Source organism: Synchiropus splendidus, chromosome 19, assembly GCF_027744825.2.
Source record: "Synchiropus splendidus isolate RoL2022-P1 chromosome 19, RoL_Sspl_1.0, whole genome shotgun sequence".
Taxonomy (NCBI): domain Eukaryota; kingdom Metazoa; phylum Chordata; class Actinopteri; order Syngnathiformes; family Callionymidae; genus Synchiropus; species Synchiropus splendidus.
The window spans coordinates 5,256,430-5,277,061 of record NC_071352.1 but is presented as its reverse complement, the minus strand read 5'-3'; the positions used below and the strand labels follow the sequence as shown (position 1 = coordinate 5,277,061).

At 43.8% G+C, this 20,632-nt stretch overlaps 1 protein-coding gene across 2 annotated transcripts; it reads right to left on the bottom strand.

The window, feature by feature from the left end:
* Positions 1-2,668: 2,668 nt before the first annotated feature.
* LOC128751624 (Na(+)/H(+) exchange regulatory cofactor NHE-RF2) lies at positions 2,669-19,551 on the bottom strand. 2 transcript variants are annotated; one of them, XM_053852789.1, is made up of 6 exons: positions 18,998-19,551; positions 17,770-18,039; positions 7,491-7,703; positions 4,609-4,762; positions 4,232-4,350; positions 2,669-4,153 (listed from the first exon to the last, which is right to left on the bottom strand). In XM_053852789.1, exons 1-6 carry the CDS (start codon positions 19,202-19,204, stop codon positions 3,989-3,991), a joined length of 1,128 nt encoding a protein of 375 aa, XP_053708764.1. In that variant the 5' UTR covers positions 19,205-19,551; the 3' UTR covers positions 2,669-3,988. The 2 variants fall into 2 exon arrangements, with proteins under 2 accessions (XP_053708764.1, XP_053708765.1); XM_053852790.1 differs by having other exon boundaries at positions 7,491-7,700.
* Between the last annotated feature and the right edge of the window lie 1,081 nt (positions 19,552-20,632).

Here is a 20,632-nt window from a genome sequence, read left to right as displayed (position 1 = left end):
AGCAGGTTGGTGGTCTGAATCCCGTGATCAGGTCAGTGGGGGTGAATCTCTGCACCTTTCTCTCTAAACCAACTTTAAAAAGTGCTTTGTGTTTTTGGAAAACTGACTGCAAACTGTCGTTGAACCAAACCTGCCCGCATGTGTAGGCGTCAGACAATAAATGGCTGGTTTAGTAAGTTAAGCCAAGGTGTGCACACACTGGGCGTGTCTGTGTGTGTTTCCGTTGCCCCCACCCTCTGGAGCCGCTCTTGTGAGACGGTTTGCCTGAACTCGTGGCCTCCTGCCTCCTTTCTTGTGCCACCTCCAAATGATCTGTTTTACTGCCAGTTTTATTCCCTCCAGAAAACTTGAGTTATTTCATCCCCACCTCTCTCCCTCTTTATACATGTCGGCGGTTCTGTCCTTATTTGGTTTCTCTGTGAGTGTGAGTCGGGTGTGAATGTGACTGTGTGTGTTTCCTCCTGACTGTGAGTCACTGCTGCTCTGACTCACAGCACCAACAAAAACATAGAGTTGCCATGGGGACGCTCTTATCCCCTTCCCCCTACCTCTCCTTTCCCCTCTTCTTGTTGGCACTCCGGGCAGCCCTGGTGCCGTCCAAAGGGCGGCACTCTTGACTTGGGTGGGATGCGGTGGTCAGGGTGGGGATGTGGCTGCGGAGGGGAAGAAAAAAGTAACATCATAAAACAGAAATGAGTGAATACTTTCTTACACAGTGGAGGGAAGCAATCACACATCATCACGGGTAACTAGTTTGTGACCACCTATGGTTCTTTTCACTGTGTTTCATCTCTGAAATTGCCAGCTGCTTCCAAGTGCACTCATTTTTGGGGGTGGGGGGGCTGATGTGGCTATTGCTCCCTGAGGTGACCTCTGGAGATAAAGTGTCTACGTGTTGAACCACATCTTAACAATGCACCAGTAGTAGTAGGATTTACTGGAGGTTTTTTTTTTTTTTGCCTGAACTGCGCCATCTAGTGGGATCACAGGTGTTGGGCGGATGCAACACACCGGTGTGTAAATCGTAAATAAACTGAGAAAAACGCAGATGCTCATGTAGCCATTAAGGCATTTCCTTTGTACATAACACACATAATCAGTTTATTGTTTTGTGAGCAACTCAGCACAAGTTATGGACAGATTTTGACGTTTTTAAAACAAATAATTACATCAGATTTAAGGGGTCATCGGTTAACATTGCCATTCATTTCTATTACTTCCGGCCACTTGACTGGCTCTGGTTTTTCAAACTACCTGGAAATCCTGACTGACAAACATATAATCGAATGAAATAAACCAACCTTCATGTGTCTCAAATAATAATAAAGCATAATAATAAACACTTTGAAGGTTTTTGCTGCTCCTGCTCTGGAGGCCCTAAACACCACTGTCACCCGCCGTCCAATTGAGCACATTGCAGTTGGAATATATTTAAAGTGCATTATTTGGATAAAATAAATGTCGGGCAGTTATGTCAAAATCATAATTCCCCCATCAATAGCTATGTATTTTGCCCATTTTAGCAAATGCATCTACAAACTTTTAATGACTTATTTCCACTTTAATTATGCAATTATTTTCAATTGAGAGCTTCATTTATTTACTCATTTCCTATACATCCAGCATGCATACTTAATCTAGGGCACACATTTATTTCTATTTTAATTTTGATAAAATTATTCCCGCATGCATTTTCCCATTGTTAGTGTATTCATTGCTGTATTCACCGATATTCATATTTATTTATTTATTTTTATTCACCTCTTTACATTTCTAGTAATCATATAATGGTTTAACAAAATTCTGCATATATCTATAAACTATTTCCAGGAATTGCTTTTTATTAATTTGTGTTATTTTACTGACTCGTGATGAAAGTTTGCTGTAGATCAATAAAGAAAGGGTTTCTGGGCACTAAGACCACAAATGAATCATGAAGAAGCAGTTCTGTGCTGAAATAATCGCTGACGTTCTTCATGAATGTCGAACAGAGACAGTCATTGGTGTTCTTTTTCCATATAGCCTCAGACCTCACCTGTAATAACCGACTGTAAACACACTCAGAACTGAATAGCTTAGGCCCAAAAGTCCCACACAATGGGGTCACACATGAAAACACCCTCACACACATTTTTGACCTGAGCTTAACCTTCACGTGGCCCGACAGCAGCTGGCTGGTGGAGGATTCTGAGAACAGGATGAAACTGAAACTGTACGCTGGTGTGACCCACAGAAACTTGACCAATAAAAAGAAAGGAATGCGCCAGAAAGACAGTTCCACAGTGTCACAGTGAGCCCAGCGCACTTCTGCAGTCGGGACTGAGATCTGAACACAGACATCATCGACTAATCTTGTCCAGTCTAAATCAATAAACACATTTTCAGAGCATTGTTGGTGTGTTTAGTCGCGCTTACGTGGTGTGAACACACACTGTCCCGATGTGTGGGAGCATGTGTATGACAGCTGTCCTCCTATGAGTAATAATCCCCAGTAAGCTCACTGGCACCCACAGTCTCTCCCATAGATCCTTATAATCCTTATAATGGGACTCTACTGCGCCCCCTGCAGGTCCAATTTATGGAACATTTCATTCCTCCCCGCATCGTCACAGACACACAATGGTAAGAATATCATTTTTATTTACATAAAAACGTAAATTCACACAAATACATTTGACTCAGACAAGTGACTTCACGACTGCACGTGCAATAACTTTCAGGCAAAATGAAGTTCACCAGGTTTCTTCATAGCTGTTTTTTTCTGTGTTTGCTAGGATGCTAAATGGTTAGCGAGTCAGATATTGTTTGTTTTTACCTGTGCGAAAGTGTTTTGAAAACCATCTGTGCCACGTTAGCAATTAGCTTAGCATTTGTCGGAGGCGCCTATGACAGGTAAAAGCTTTCTGGTCCCTCAATAGTCTTGCTCGTGCGTTCACATACGTAGACCCTTCGTCTCAAACTCCATGAACATTGAGGAGCACAGGATGAACAGTTTATGTATTTATTTTTGCCGATTGTGTCGAATTTGCCCAGAAGCTTTTAACACTCCTGCTGTGGTGTGAACACCTAAAAAAACATGTTATTTAGCTTCAGTATTTAAACACATTCACTTTTGACTGAACCACTTTTTGGTCACGCTACATACACCTGACATCTTTAACATTATGACCACCATTTCGAGTCTTCAGAGGTTAGCAGCTATTAAAGTTGTGAAATGAATAAAAATATGTCGGTCATAATAATATTGGTGATCAGTTATAATTATCGATATGGGTTTCCTTCATATCGGCGCCGTCACACTGATTCAACAGTTTGCCTTACGAGAATTCACGAAGCGCAACAGAGATGAATCTCGTCACTAAGTCAACGCCTTTAACGCCCCCTTGTGGCCATCACTTCAAAGCTCACCCTTACTCCAAACATTTGTTTTCCTTTCACACGCGTTCTTCATGAGTGGTTCTTTCCATTTTTGATCTCAGATTTCAGACAAAATACTTGCTCATGTGTGACACATAAACTACTTATTTTATGATAATTTCGACTCTATAATTATCAAATTACATGAATTAGAAGAGCTCCAGTCAACAGTTCCTGTTAAGCAAACAGGACACTGAAATCAGAAATCCTCACCATCACACGCTTCCATGTCCTTCACTTGCACCCTCAACCCACCAAACACTCCTTCACAGTGATTTTCAGCCAAATCTGGTTTGATATGATAATTATCACAGTGTCCCCTAAGTTATTTATATGATGTCATAGTGAGACAAGAGATGCAAATGCACAAGAGACTTATGCATTTGCGGTATAAAAATATTTCTTCCACTCTCATTTAAACAGTTTCAAAATATAAGTGGGAAGAATGGAAGGAAGATTTGTTTCATTTGTGCCACTCCAGTCAGCAGTTTCATCACAAATAGTTCCAGGAAAAAGTGATCTTGCTGCTCCTCCACGTGGATAGATTGGTGCTCTTCGTGATAAAACTGTCTCAAAAGTTACTGAACAGCTCATATTTCTTCATCCAGTCCATCTGCGGCGCCCTCTTCTTTTCTTTGGCGTGCAGCTTTCGCTTCTCCTCCGCCGCTGTCGCGCTCAGGCTCAAGCCAATCTCAGCAAAGGGGTCCATCATTCGTGCGCCGTCATCGTCGGCCAGCTTCGCCACATGGAGAGAAGAAAAAAGGGAGTTAAATGTTAAGGACCAAAGAGCACGAACATCAATGCTTCCCCTCACCTGCGTGCTGTTGCCCTGGCTGCTGAGGTCAGAGTGTGTGGACCTGATGGACTGGGAGGTGGAGCTGCCGTTAATCCGTGGGCTGCGTGACCCGTTCGATATAGATGGACCATCGTAGTCTGACAAAAATAAAAGTTTTATTTTCCATAAAACATTGGCAATTTCACAATTAATAAATACACGTTTCCCATCAAAATATAACTTGTTTCCACAAAATATTTTCACCTTATGGTGACAAATATATTTAATTTTCACCAAATAACATCAATTCTAAAAGGCATTTTAGACAGACAAAGTGACTCAAATGAAATACATTTTAAAACGTTTGATGATGATGAAGTCCACTTTATAAAGCATTTGGTTTCTGAAATCTGTACCTTTGACATGGTTGATTGTGGGAATGACGCCTCTTCTTTTGAAGTGCTCATCAGTTTCGGGGTCCACCACCAGCAGCCACGTCTCATCGCCTCCTTTCTTGATGAAGGCCACCACCTCAGCGTGTCGCATCCCCTCGATGTTTACACCGTTTACCTGCACAAGGCAACAGTATCGTATAAGAAAGTCATAGAAGTCAACTGGGAGGGAAAAGATCATGTCAGTGTCAGAAGAAGAGACATGGCTTTATGTTTTAGACTAGGAAAAATAAAAATAAGTGAAGCAAACATAAAAAAAAAGCTGTCAACTAGTCTGCAGCAGAGCGTGTTGAGGAGGCTAAATGCTAAGCTAAATTAAGTCAAACATTGTTTTGATGTTCAGTAATATATCCGACTGTTTTGATTGTTAAAAATGTTTATTTATTTATTTAACTTGGCAATGCCGCTAAGTCAAAGTCTTTTTTTTTTTTTACAGGTCATTTTGAAGACTAGCAGATGCACAAATTCACACAAAGTCAAGTTTGGAAGTCATTTTTTGCATCTATATTTGAGTTTTTTAGTTTTCGTTTTTCTAGTTAAAAAAGCAGCGCATATTTATCAAGAAGTTTTCTGACGTCGATAACTGGAACATGTTGAATGTACGGTCAGCTTTAAAGTCCCAGGAGCCTAGTATCCTGAAAATAACGCATCAGTCTTCCCTTTAAATCTTGGAACCGATCCCCTTTTTATTTGTGTAACACCACTTACAGGTTATCCAGTAGGTGGCGCTGTGGGCTAGCGTATGCGCACCTTCTAGTCCGCCAACACGAGGGCGGACTGCGCTGTTACTAGTAAAGTAAATCCCTTTCGCTTTGATGACAACCGGAGAACGTTCATATTTATGGTTATTGTAGTCGAAGTGCCGCAGTTCTGTGCGTCCCTTCTCCGTGTGCAGCAGCCGTGCAGCAAGTTAGTGTCGGTGTGCTCTCAATTATTGATGCCGCCCTGCATGGGCTTGGGTTTGGGTTTCAGGTGTCCGTGACCTGAGGGAGAAATTGCTTGAAAATAGTTTTTCATGATCGCAGAAGGACATAGGATCAATGGATCAATGAGCGTGTTACTGTGCCGCTCAGAGAAGGGCAGCCGAAAAGCATTAAAAAGTTGAATGCAACAGGCTTTCTTTCTTCAGCACTGGCTGCTTGAGAACACAACAACAGATTAGAATTAGGGAGAAAAAGCATCTTTGTATTCAGCCAAACAACAGGTGTTGTGTCATGTTTCTCAGCCCTTCATTAGCGCTTCATCCCACGCAGGATAATACCTTCTGCTCACTGGGCTAATTAATAGGTGCTGCAGGGGCAGAACACATGGCAGCTTCTCATGGGACTCACACAGCGGCTCTGCTGAGACAGAGAGCTTCCAAAGGTCACTTGAGAGAAAGTGCATAAGCTGGTGAGGCTCCAGTACAGGTGGTACAAGTGGATCTGCTCAGCGTCGCTGCTGATCGCTCGTACACCTCAAGTGTAATGGAGCGAGCAGGCGAGAGGAAAAGATCTCTCAAGGTTGTTCACCTCTCTAAAAGGCTGCTGAAAGATCACACAAAAGTCGGCCGACTCGTGGTCAGCAGCAGACGCAACAGTCTGCACACAAACACAGGTTTTCCAGGTTACAGTTACCGGAGCTCTGCTCCTTTAAACAGCATCTCATTGATATTCATACTTTGGGACATCGTGTCTGTTAGCTCCCTGATAACACACCATCTGGACTTTTTCCGAGCCTCGCTCGTGTGTGCGTGTTTGAAAAAGTGTTTTTGTCGTTCCATAGTTCCATGATGAGATGAGGTCACCAGTGACCAGGATGTTCCCACACTCTGCAGAACATCATGCTGCACAGGAGAAAAGATAAGTCTCAGTCCTTCTCATTCTAATGAGGGTTTCCGCCTTAAATTAGAGATGAAAAATGGTTTTTCATTCAAGAAAAACATCAATAAATAATATTAATAATGTAGGTTTGAGAGAAGAGGAAGCAGAGGACAGGGTGAGATGGAGGCAGATAATCCGCTGTTGCTAACCCTGAAGGGAGAAGCCGAAAGAAAAGGAAGGATGTTTCTACAATAAGTAAAAAAATATAACTAAACATGATTATAAAAATAGTACAAATGTATCAACAAATAAAAATAAATAGCTCCTAATAAATAAACAACATAGGAAGCCTCAATATCAGCGTACTCTCTCCTTCATTCTGGACCCTCTTGGAGTCTCTTGGAGCCTGATTTGCAAACAGTGCGCAAGAGGTCATGGGAATGAAGGGTAGCGTGCGAGCGACCTCAGATAAAATAACTGCTGATGTGGACGACAGGAGGAAAAGTTTATGGCCCCCTGGTGATGTTTTTATGCAACATAAGAGCAGTAACAGATGAAAAAGTTTCCGTCTATTATGGATTTTAGTGTTACTGTCGGTGGAGTTGTTGTTGATGTACTGACAAAAACAAGTCATTTTGATGGTTTGTTGCAGGAGAGGATGGAAACACTTGGAGTAGAATAAACTAAGTTGTCTTGTTGTGATCATAGCTCCGGAGTAATGTTATAGATGACGATAGTAAAGTAGTGGTGAAGTACAGCTTCATCCCACAGTTGGTCCTCCAAACCCAAAAGCTCCGCAAGTATTCAAGCTTAGCGCTAGATATTTCACTGCAGCGTTGCAGACTCATGTTTCCCTTGCTCTATCATGGTGTGGAGGAGGGGGTGGATTATACCTCTGCACTGACCCTGAAAAGTCTTGGGTCTTAGTGGGGTTTGTGGTATTGAAGGTCCCCTGCAGCTACATCCTGAGATCCTGCAATCTCTCTGGTGAATCGGGGTGAACTCAGTGGCTCACCATTCATCCGTCTTCAGCCAATCACAAACCTCGATAAGCCGGTCCTGCGGTCGAAGGCCGGCGTGGTCAGCGGGAGATCCCGGGTCCAGGGAGCGGATGTACTGGCCCGGACGGGAGCGATCGCTGTGTAGGTTGAAGCCGTAGCCCATCTCGGCTCGCATGAGGTGGCACAGACGTGGGGTGAGCTCAGACAGGTCTGGGTGAGGCCTCGACTGGGCGTCGTCCTCAGCGAGAGCCTCCTGCTGAAGGTAGAGAACATGGAAGATTGATGTGTGTCTGCTCAAAGTGTAAAACCAGACAGACAGCTGAACTCATGTTCGAGGGAATCATCTGCTTATACACCAGAGAGTCAAGGGTGAGGCAACCGTCTTCCCCGCTGACACACACAATACACTCATTGTGGCATGAAACTGAAGGAATTCCTGCGATGCTCCTTTGACAGCACTTCCTGCCTGTTGACGTGGGCTCTCACTAAAAAAACCCTCATAATTAGATGGTGAAGTCACATTATTTTCTTGAGGTTTACATGAATATAAAGTGGCAGCTTTGTTTTTTCAAGCGCCACTCCTCTCATGTGGGGCCATCGCTGAATGATGCCTGCTGACTAAGCGGAAAAGCGTATCGAAATGTTCTCCCTCAAATCACAACATCTGGCTCTGAACACCCTCAGTTGTCGGCCTCTCTTCTCACGCGCCGCACTCAAACATCTGCATAAGTTACGGGATCACAGACCACACGCTGTAAACCTTCCCTCCATCATCCAGCCGTCTTCCCACTTACACAAGCAGATTAGGTTAGTGTAGTGAAAGCTCACAAACATGCGAGACAGCGATGGCACTGGCCTGCGGGGGGCGATTACAGGGACACACAAGAGGAGGCCAGCGGAGGGTCCACTGCCTCCTAATGGCTTCCAGCTGCTTGATTCTCACTGTTTATTTTGGAGGTCCACAGAATTCCTCTTGTCTTCTGGAAACTTTTGTCATTGTTCAGCGTTTTTTTTCATCAGTATTTAGCTCTCCGCACGGCTCTTCAGCTCTAAATATTGCTGCATCTCATTTTCTGTCAGCGACGCCTACTCTCTAGGTTTTTGCTTACTTTATTCCTCCCACTCGCCTCCGCTGACATTTTCCAAACTGATCTTAGGTCGCGTTGCAGTTTTGTAATCTCAGAATTGATCTGGCTGTCAGAAAATATTCAAGCTGCTTTAATAGTCATTTGAGTTCATGCTTTATGGAGGTAAAATTTGCCTCAGTGATGAATAAAACCTTACTGGTATCATAATGGGGTGAATGGTTGTTAGGAGAGATGATAATCAGATGGGGATTTGGGGCCAAAAAAGAAGAGGAAAAAAAACAGATTTCACCAGAGAACAGTTTGTTCATGTTGGATGATTATGTAATCGTGCATAGTGAATTGAAACCAAAAATAAAACTCACTCGAGCAGACAGTTCTGAACAAGCCTGTCTGTGTCAAACCGGTGTGGCTTTCATGACAGTAAGATGTGACATCTGTGTCCGTCCTGCAGTCCACACTCAGTGTATACAAAACCCTGTTCTGCTCCACTGAAACTACATCGATGCTGCAAGAGCAGTAGACATTCATTTACTTCCCGACTGGAGTGTTGTTTTTACGCAACATGATGAACGCAAAATCTGAATTCATACATCAGGAAATAAGGGGACGTTCCAATTGTGCTTGATACGTCACCCGCTGCAGGATTCAAAGTCGGAAAGTCAAGAATCCTCACCACCCCAGCAAAACAAAGATGGCTTCCCAATGTAAACAGGAAGAAGGAGTTCAGCCAAGTTCACAGTTTTTGAAAGTTCGTGTTTCCCTCTCTCCTTCTAGTTCAAAATGCAGCGCATAGATGTCGATAACTGGAACGTGCTGAATGTCATTTCTAAAGTCTCAGCTGTAAAGGTAACAGGAACACAGCCCAGTTTCCTGAAAATAATGCATCAGTCTCCCCTTTAAATCTTGGAACCTATGCAACTTTTCCCCCCCTAGACACACAAGTGTCCACATCTTTCATTGGCCTCCCTTTCATCTTGTCTCCAGCTAAATTATTAACATTAAATAAAACAGCCTCTGAGCTTTGTGAAATAAATACTTGGAGGGCCGCGATTGGCCCCCGAACCTTGAGTTTCACACATGCAGATGGAGGTATGTAGTGTGTAAGAGTGTGTTGTGGCTGTAGCAAAGTTTTCTTGCTGGTGTGAGAGTGTTGGAACCAAACAATCTTGGCGACAAATGCTTCTAAAGTACAGTAAATACAGGAAAATAAAGGCAGCATCTTATCTCACTCTGCTATTTAAGATGTTTGACTGAAGCTGTGGCATCTTCACTCCTGCATAACTCTGTTTCCATCTTTACTTCCGCAGCAGAAATGAGCTAAACATTTCCAGCTGTGATGTTATTTCAAGGTTTCAGCTATAGAATGATGTGGGTGCTTTATGGTCTCCCCGCAATGTCTCCGATAATCCCACGGGAAGTTGAAAGTTGAAGGGCGGATTATATGCAAACAAATTATGCTTTTAGTTTCAAAAAAACTAAACGCTTGCTACTATTTTTTCCATCTCCACTCAACCCACATAGGCAGTATTTTTAGCCCGTGGTTGTGTTTATGCTAACAGTCGGCTGTCATCAGCTCTCTCCAGCAGCCTGCTGGAGCTCTTATGGTCCTGACTGGCTTTGATTCGGACTTGTTGTTACCGTCCGCTGATACCATCAGAGGACGCGCTGCTCTCCTCCGTCCACCACTCCTCTCACTGCGCTGCTCTTCCTGACTGTGTAGGTGGAGAGCGGGCGTGATCAGCGGCTGAGGAGAAATTACACAGCGTCTATAAATGACTTCACCCATGCTGCGGCGATACCACTGCAATAACACAACAGAGAATAATAATAATGATATTTTTCAGAGGAATTATGATGCAATAAAAGGAGGATTTGGAGGAGAGTGGCACATTGAAAATTGTTTAGCGCTGTAGTCCCAATTGGAGCAAGTTATTCAACACTTTTAAAGATTTATTGTTACACATATCTGTCCATAGCTCATTTCATTTTCCAGCTTTTATCAAATTCCCCTATTTTTTCAAGGATTCATGGGAGTTTCCGGGGAATCAAGTGCCCTTCAAATTAGCATTAAATTGAATTTTCCACCTCTCAGGGGCATAAACATCATGCGGCCGACCAGACTTGCCCTGAACAAATAACACCAAAATAAGCTGGTTGGGTGCATCCACCAACTGCAGTGTGAACGGATATAAGTCCAAAGTCCATTCAAGATACAATGAGGTACAACTGCATTCGTACTCCAGAGTCTCCTCAGAGGGAGACATCAGTTTCTCCATGATTCACGTGTGTGTTTTCCCTTCTGTATGTGACCACTGGCAGCGACATTGATGAAACCAGATCGCGGCTTGAATAATTGAGCAGCGGCGGACTGCGATGGACAGATCGTGACCGCGGTTAACCCGTTCACAGCCAAGCATCACTGCCCCTCTGGGTACACGAAATATTTAATTATGTTTGGACACGCTCTACTGCACAATCCACGCGTAACTTTCTTTTCTTAATCGTAAATTCTAACATGGAACTGTTTATTTACTCAACTTATTATCCATAGCTTTAGTTGCTGCGGGCTACAGGCAGGTGTCCCAAAGAATTTGTCCGGGTAGAAGTGAGTAATGTTTAGATTGTGTGTGCAGTTTTTTGAGGCAAGCACTTGAAAATTAAATTTAAATGGAAGAATAAATACATTACTTGTTGCAAAGATGGATTTCAGGTTGTTTAACCTTAAGTAGGTTAAGCAAAGAAACATGACATTGTTATGTCTCGCAGAAAAAGTCTTGTTTCCGTGGCGAGGACGCAGATTTATCTGAATTTCCATATTGGCCAGGATTCTAGCCATGACCTAAAAGCTGTGTTCCAGTGCTGCTTCCAAGCTCGGGAGAACTTAGAGTGGAGTTTCCTGGCATTCCGGCACACTTTTCACTCATGAAAGTAGAACAGTTCCGCAGTATTGAGAACAGCTGAAGACCCTTACGCAATAAAAACGTCAGTCAAGATGAAGGGTTGGCTCTTTTTCACGGTCTGCCCCAGCTTTAATAGTTCCATCCTTCTGCGCTCACCTGGGTGTAATTGAATTGTGGGTAACTGCTAGAAGTCTTGCTGATGCCAGAACGACCAGCAACAGAGACACATGGGATGACTGCTGATGTCATGGTTGACAAGAGGTTGCTGTGGAGACAGTGGTGGAACCTGTTGCGCCTGTTCCATCTGTCAGGGAAGGCTTATCGCTGTCGCTCATACATTAAGCTCAGGGGTGGAAAAGTGCTTTTTCACAGACATGATGACATGATGGCTTCAGACTGACCGACATGTCAGTTAGTTCTGGGACGGGGAAGACGTTTTCACTTTTTTTCAGCTCTTCCAAAACCCTGGTTCTTAGTTAGGAAAGGGTTCACAACGTTACATCCTCATAGACTAAAAGGAAAAGAAAAACCATCCAGCTGCTGCTCCTCAACATCAAGTCAGAAGGCCTTCTTGAGGTGCGTTGACTTGGTGAGGAGGTCCCAGAGATGGCCTCTTCTTGGTCCTATATACGTCCCATCCCTGGAACTTCTCATGAAAGCAGCAGGAGTTTCCAGAAGAGGCAGGCATTTGGGCGCCCCCAAGAAGCAAAAAAATACTAAACAAGGGTAACAAATCTTACTCTCTGCTTTCAATACGAGTTAAAAAAAAACATGTTAAGTTAGTTTTTATTCCCAGAGCACATAAAAAAGGGATTCGATTGGCTCACGCTCATGGAGTTCCTGTTCGTGGTTAACCAGCTCTCACTATGCAGCAACCCATTTCAGTGTTGTTAAGAAAAATGGATGAATAAATCTATGCCAGACATCTTCCTCAGGCACGTGTGTGTGTGTACCACGGTATTCTCCACCCAGCTGCCTCAACTGTTGCCCTCTGTGAGAAGGAAAGCAGATGAGGCGGTTCATAATAGAGAAGAAAGGGAAAGGAAATTACAAACGGTGGAGTTATTACAGCAGGAAGTGAAGCTACTCTGGCGGAACACAAGATCGGGCTGGGAATATGTTGTTTATGTGGGTCACAGTTCAGCACAAGAGAGCTGATATGAGATGGTTTCTTTGGAGATGCCATTTGTCAGATGATACTTTAAAACTAGTGTGGAGAGGACACACAGGGTCACATGTTTTTGATCGGACAGTGCATTCTATTTTTCATCCTCAGACATATTTTCCACAGTTATGATCCCACCATGAGGCCTTGGGGTCGATGCTTTCATGAGTGATGTCACTTGTGAGCCCACACCCCTGTTATCAGTTCTCCACAGATCCCCCCAGCCACCCCTCACGGGCAGCTGTGCGTCACTGCTGTGTAGCAAAACAGCTCTCACTGACAACATATCTGTGATTCAGCTGTGTGTCGCAGTACTTTAAGGCATATTCACGAGTTAAAAGACTGGATTTTAAGAAATGCATCATGCCAGCCGCTGCTGCTGCTCTTCTCTCTCACCGTAATGAATCAATTAGCCAGGATTCTTGTCTGATTCGTCACACACACACATCCTCCAACTTGTGTGCCAACGTCTCCTCACTTAACACCAAACCCCTCCTGGTTGAAAGAGAGAAGCCGCGAATGGAACTGCACGACGACAGCACTGGGAGCTAGCTTGGATGCTAACGCTCATTCAGAGCTGCTCCTAAGTGGTTCCACCCGTGGGCCGTAAGACGGAGGAGCGTGTGGGAATCTCGACAGCTGTGAGAGCAGCTGCATGCAGGAGAGATTTTCAGTGAACCTGTGGAACATCTCGAACACGATTGAGAGTCATTAAAGCTAAGTGGATGTCTATGACGGCTACATGGGTTTCCTGGCAGAAGGTTTTGCGTGGGCAGCTCATGGATCGATTTTCAGCCTGGCTGCAGATGACCTGCGCTGCTCCAGCATTCCCACGTTCACCAAGAGAAATATCTAGTGCTCCTCTCATTATCTGTAAACACCACCTGATGCAACTTTCCTTCTGTCTTCCAGTCAAATATGGACCAGACAACGTTCAAATTTCTATCAACAGCACACACAGCTGCGTCCACTCACACACCCACACGTGACTAAGACAATACTCTCTCTTGTTCTACCCACCTTTGCTAATTCCCTGTCTGTTCTTTTAATCCCCGATCGCACCGACCCACACGCCCCTTAAGATGCTGTTTTCCCTCCAAGATTTCAAGCTCTCACACAGCCACAAAATCCAGACCCTCCGACTTGATGTAACATGGTTGGTATTCAGAGTTGGGGGAGGTGGTCCCAACATGAGCTCCAGATGTTCGTAAGGAAATGAACTCATTCATTCAGAGTCGGTTTGATATGATTCTCCTGTGTTCAAACGGATCCCAACGTGTAACCCACATTTGTTCTCCTCACATTCATCGGTGTGGGACAAACACAAGTGCTGACTCCCAGCAGACAGCTCCTGCTGTGAGCTGCTACATTAGTGTCGACAGGCAACATCTTTTTCTTGTTGAATGGACGAGCAGATGTGGCCCTCGGAGTCAGCAGCCCTGACCTTCGTCTGCGGCTCTTTACCTTCTCTGCTGTTCCGATCAAACACATGAGGGCAACACGTGCACATATGTGGAGGAACTGTGCAGGGAAGAGAAGCAAGATCACATCTCTTATTTACCCTCTGGCCCCTTGATTTAAACGTATAGAATCATCATTTCCTCAACTGTGTCGTTGACATGTCTCACATGAGAATATAACTTGAAAACCATTAAGTTCAAAAGACAATGGCTTCCAGAGCTAGTTAGGAAACTACCAAAAGATAAACAACCATTGGCGGAACCTAATGGGTTACATACGCTTGCGAGACACACCACAACATACAGAGACGTTTGGTGAAGGCTAAAATAGATTGGTTACTTACATTTGTGGCCACCTTTAGCTTCTATAACACAACTCCAGATTGTCTCCAATAAAGGCAAAGCACACTCCAAAGTGTAATCCCATAATGCACTGCAACATTTGAAGACTTTATAACTGGGTTAGACCCATAATGCACTGCCATAATTTAGACCATACAACAGGGTTAGAATAGTGGTTTAATGAGGTTAACATTTTGGATTAAACATGCTCAGGTACTATTTTATTTACTATAATATATAACCCCCTACGAGTGACAGAGGACACCTTAAGTCTAAGAAGATTAAGATCATCCATTCACACAACACGCTTTCATCCAAATGAGAACTGAGCCCCTGCTGAGAAGAACCTCCCGCCCTCTGGAGATGAACCAAACCAATTTCCTGGAACAACTCCTTCCTGATGTGCGCCGTCCATTCTTTGGACAAGTTCTATTACTGAGTGATGTCAGCATTGGTTTTATGGCGCTGACTGCAGTGGTTGTAGCGACTGCTATCTGCTGAATTGATTGTCCTGGAGGTGCAGCAGGAGAAAGTAACAACACAAGACATAAAATGTGTTTGATGGAGGCCTCATGTGGAAGACAGAATTAGGTCAGAAGAAATTGGAAGGGCATTCAGAACAGTTTGGGAAACTATTTTTTTAACTGAAGGCACATTTGCCAGCTATCAAGCTAGCTAGCAAATAAGATGATTGACACTTGAATATAAAACCATAATATGGATTTATAACAAAGCATAAGTCTGTTGGCTGGTGACTGAAACCATTCGTTTTGAATTTGAGCTTGAATTTCCTCTGTAAAATAAGAGATAATTCACTGCAACTCAACACATTATTTGAAAACAATGGGGTACGCTAACTGACTGATAAACATAGAAAAAAATAACCCTAACCGGCGTAATAATTTTTTAACTTTTTACAAATATTAAGTAACAGTATGACGTAAAAACACGAAGAGAATATGTGGTTTAGCAAGATATAAGATGCTGAATGTGGAAACTATTGTCAAACTACTACACGGAAATAGGAAAGGAAAAACTGATAAAACTCATATTATCAGTTATGTTTCTAGTTTGAAAGTGTGCTGTGTTATGAGCCCTGTCGAAATCTGAAAATGTTGAAGATGGAAACAAGGATACAGTTGTGATAAATGTGTTCAGAGCTTGAGGGCAGGAAACGCTCTTGTGAGAACGTGACAGCTGAGACTTTATCTCCGAACGCCAACAAGCCTTCAACCCATGTTCAGGGAGCAATGTATCCACGAGAGAGCGCGTCCAGCTTTGTCAGGGATACATTTAAAAAGCAGACACATAATGTTCTCGGCCCTGAGTCGTCCTCTCCTTCAGCTACGACATAATTGGTCCTCAGCATCCTTTTTAAAGTGCTCTGTTGTCAACGGTTTTCATCTGACAGTCACAGAAATAAACTCAGTTTAGGACAATTTCCACATCATCACGAAGAGATTATCTTCAGTAGCGACGAAGGCCATCTTGTCTACTTAAACTGAACCAGATCTGAGATGAAACAAGCATCACAAAAGCCTGTTCTCTGCACCGCTGAGGAGAGACACAGCAGGTACCGCACTTCTTTTCCTGTGTTTGGATCACTTCCCAACTGTCCTTTCCCTCTCATTGCATTTCATTTGCAGTCAGGTTTTTGTGTCTTTGACTCATTTATTGGGCGACAGCCTTGGACTCCTGCTAAAGGGAGATCACTTCCGACATGATGTGGGGACCAACAGCTTCAGCTCAGCTTAGCTAACTTAGCTTTTCACCTTCAGAAAAACCTTCAAAACCTCATCCAATGAAGAAAACTATATATGCAATACATGTCTTCATTGCCACATAAAAGAGCTTTGGTTGGCCTCCTTCTCTCTCATCCCAGTGGGGTGAGGCTGATAACCCTAAAATCCAGTTCCTGCTTCAGGGCTGTAAAAATGTCTTTTATGGACCACAGTTTTAAGCGCCATTCAGCATAGTTCGGCCACTGTAAAAGCCGTTCCAAAGACGAGGTCAGAGGTCAAACTTCCTGCACTGCGTTCCTTGTAACTATAACACGGATGCAGAATGACAAGAATCCGCTCAGTCTCAAATCAATGGAAAAGCAAACATTAGAGGAATGTGAGACAGGAGGAGTGCCACGAGAGAGTGAGACCAGTGTGGCACACCCACTGCAGCAGGTGACACTTTCCCTCCTTGTGTTTCATTTTCTGTGATAAAACAGCCACAAACAACTGGCAGATTGCAGGTGTATCCCCTTACTAGGTAGCTAGCAGCCGTAGCTAGCACATTCTAGCCGTGCTGCATTGAAACAAAATACTGGTTTGATGCTGCTTCTAATCTGTGCCCAACATTGAGGCGTCAAACTCAACCAAAGAAGGGAAATATTAAACACTAGCTCTGTTTAAAACTGATAAACAGGCACAGTTTTAGTCTTCGAAAGTCCACACACATTGCTGTTTTTAGCTCTTAATGTTCCTTTCAATTGACTCGTGAAAATTTACAATCACATTTTATGACAAATAAAAACAGGGGTTTGCCTTTGGGCATGCCTTGTCTAACAGAAACAAGTTTGGTCAGGAATACATGTTTAATTTATTAATGCCTCAAGTAACTGTTGCAGTGCAACATGGGACTTTTTCCTGGCATAAGAATGTGACCCTATCTGAACATTCACTCCAAAAGCACGAGGAATTATTGGCTCAGAATTGCCAAACTCAGCTGCAGTTTCTGCCTTTTGGCTCCTCTTTCCTTTCCGTCCATTAGCCATCGGTCAGACCCAAAAAAACACTAGTGCTTCAAGCATTTCCTGAGCCTGGCTGGGCCGGCCTGACCCCACCAAGCTGAGGGATCTCTCCCCACAGTTCGCAGTGCCAAGGGGTGAAAAAAAAAAGAAAACAACCGCACACATTTAACTGATTGGCCTTGTCACTGCCGAGCGCGCCAGAGTGTGGCTAACATACTGCGAGCTGCGACTAAGTGAAAACACATGCTGCATGAAGGCAGTCTGATGGAAACATGTAGCGTTCAACTGATCACATCCTTGTTACTCAGGAGAATCAAAGGCCTAGAAATGCTTCTTGTTTCGTCTCTTTGTACTGACAAACCAGTGGAGACTGTAAACAACAGACTTCCATCCTCATCTGGTTCACAATGAAAACAAGTGACTGCAGACTGGTCTGATGTTGCGCAGCACTGGATTTCAGGTTGTTGTCTGAGTGAGATCACTTTTAAATTGACATGTCACTACATTGTCCAGATTCCTCGGGTCACAACCTCCGTTTTTCCAGCTACTCTTTGACCTCAAACTCAACATTTGGTTGATTTCAGAACTGTGCGTAAACCCTCAGCGTCGGTGAGAGAATCGTACCTTCTTTGCAGCCTTAGACGGGGACCTTCTGGTGGGTTTTTGCACCGGCTGCTTGGACAGGGAACCATTCTCTCGCTTCTTGCTGGGAGACGACGGTGTGGAAGACGACGACGGCGATGGGGACGATGGGGCGGACGGGGTTTTTTTGACCCCCAAAATCGCCATCTCTTCCGTGGCAGTGAGCCGCAGGTTGCGTAAACATTCATGAGTCTCCTGGTCCACCACCAGTAACCGGGTCTCGTTCTCCACCGCCTTGATCCGCTGCACCACCTGGGAGATGGGACAACTCTTAAGAGCAAGACTGAGGGAAGCCAGTGTGTTCGATCTGTTACCTTTGTTTTTAATACATACATACAGTACAGTCTTGAGTCAGAGCAGACCTTTAGTTTCTCTTTCTGGGAGGAAACCTTTTCCCTCCACACCCAGACAAATGAGACGATCTGCCCCATCAACCGTTGACTGTTGTTATCTTTAAATGCTGCTGCTGACTGATGTCGACAGACAGCACAGTGGGAGCATTTGTCATCCAACCGGTCTCTCAGACACTGACTATAGTAGAGGGAACTGTGATGGAATCCTTATTCATGTGTTAATTTTATGAAATAAAAACTGGTAAAGGACTAACAGCACAAATTGTTTTAAGCGAGCAGGTGAAGAACAGAAACATAGAAGGTCCTGGGTCTGACTCCAGCTGGAGGATTGGAGCAAGTCCATTCTATACTCTGAAAACTACGGTGCTAATTCTCATCGCTGTCACTCCACCAGTGCAGCTGTAGTCTACAGACTGATCCAAAGGGATTGCCTCATCTGCAAAGTAGTGATCTTAGAGAGTGACGCACTCCATGACCGAAATCCTGAAAAAGCAGGAACAGGATCAATAACACAACCTTGCCATCGGCTAAACCTCACATGAGAACGCAAACACATGCTCCACTTTTGGTGGACAGAGATTGGATTACCCCGAGATGACCCCCCAGAAATCTCCACAACACTACAGGACGAACGATGGAGGGAAGTCTGAATATAATAATAACACTGTAATACACTGATTTCCAATTGAGCTCGTAGAAAAGCCAAGAAAAATAGGTATCAGAGATGATGGAGATGTATAAATAAAGTTGACTGGTCGACGTCTCAAGTTTGTTTTGGTGTTGACTTGACTTCAAACAGCATGAACATGAAGAAAAGGTCTTCATAATGGTCCAGGAAATGGGCACTGGAACGTTACCTGGTGGTGAGTCTCTTTCTCCACGTTGACACCATTGACCGCCACCACTCGGTCCCCAGCCCGGAGCCCCGACTCCTCCGCGGGGGATCCGATCTCCACTTTCCGTATATACTGGCCGCTCTTGCCCTTCTCACCGTGCAAGTGAAATCCATACCCGTGCTCGCCTTTAGCGATGATACAAAGCCGTGGTTTCCTCTCGCTCGTCATAATTGCTGGTCTCTTTTATCAGAAATATAACGTGCGATGATGGGAGCTCAGGAGCGCACAGAGCAACTTCCACTGCTGGGCGGAACCATGTCTGCCCCGATCGTCACGCTGTCCACCATAACACGGATTATCGATACAGTCCAGGGGGGCTCGAAACTCACTGTGGAAAAGACAGTGACGGTCCAAACAGTCCAAGAGCAGATGTGAAGAAGAAGCGGAGGCGCGGCTCCAGAACTGATCCGAAGCGTTTCATCCACCGATGTAGTCCTTAAAGTGATGCCACAGACGGCAGGAGCTCTAAGATGAAGTTCTATCACGTCCTCAACAGCAACTCATATACCGGTTGTTGTTCCTGCAGGCGCGCTCTGAAGTAGAAGGACACACGCTGAACTATCAAAGCAATGCTGCCTCCTGGTGGCAATATACTGCTATCATCATCATCGTACTCGTTTGAGTCGGTAAAACAGGCTTCATATAAATATATCTTCAATAAATCATTATGGAATACCAGCGGTGCCAAAATAAAAAAGTTTAAATATATAATAGTAATAAAAAAAGGGGACATGCATATAGTGAAAATAAATAATTAGCAGAAATATATGCGCAAATAACCATAAAAACACACTTATATGAAAACAAAAATTTCGACTTTTATTCAAGAGTGGATACAAACATATAGAGCTGCTGTTTCAGCAAATGCTCAACCTCCAAATGCATTTTTAGTTCTTATTTAAATTTGTATTTTCATTGATTTATTTTTTGCCTGCAATTTCCAAATGTGACCGCATGAGGTCAGCAAACACAACCTTTGCGGATTTCTTCACTCATGCAAATGCAAGTCCCTTATTTTTCAGAATCAGAATCAGAATAGAATTTATTGCCATGGTCAGTGGGGGTAAAGTGCTGTTATAAAATAAAATAAAATAAAATAACATAAAATAAAATAAAATAAAATAACAAAAGCTGTCCATGTCACTGCCTCTTACACGAAACTAAGGAATTATTTTTCCTCGAACATTTCCCCTCATATTGGTAGTCGTCTCTCACCAGGACATAGGTGCAACATTTACAACCAGAAATGAGTTCTTGTCTCTTGTGTTTTGATGAAAGAAGGATGTGAAAGGCTCTTAGATGGCTTACATGGCTCTTAGATATAAAAGGGAAACATGATACCAGTTGGAGATAGTAAACATCAACACTCTTGGACAGATATTACTTACTCTGGAACATCCCCGTATTGGCGGCTGCAGTTGAGAAAAGGTCAAAGATGAGTTTAAATAACACACTCTGTGTCGCTAAAAGACTCTGTCAGGTGATGAAAGTATTAATGGGGATTTTCACCACACTTTTTTATCCAAGAAGACGTGATGGCAGAATCCTGAGGGGAGGGGAGAAGCCCATGTTTAGGTCTTGTCGCTGGTTCACCCC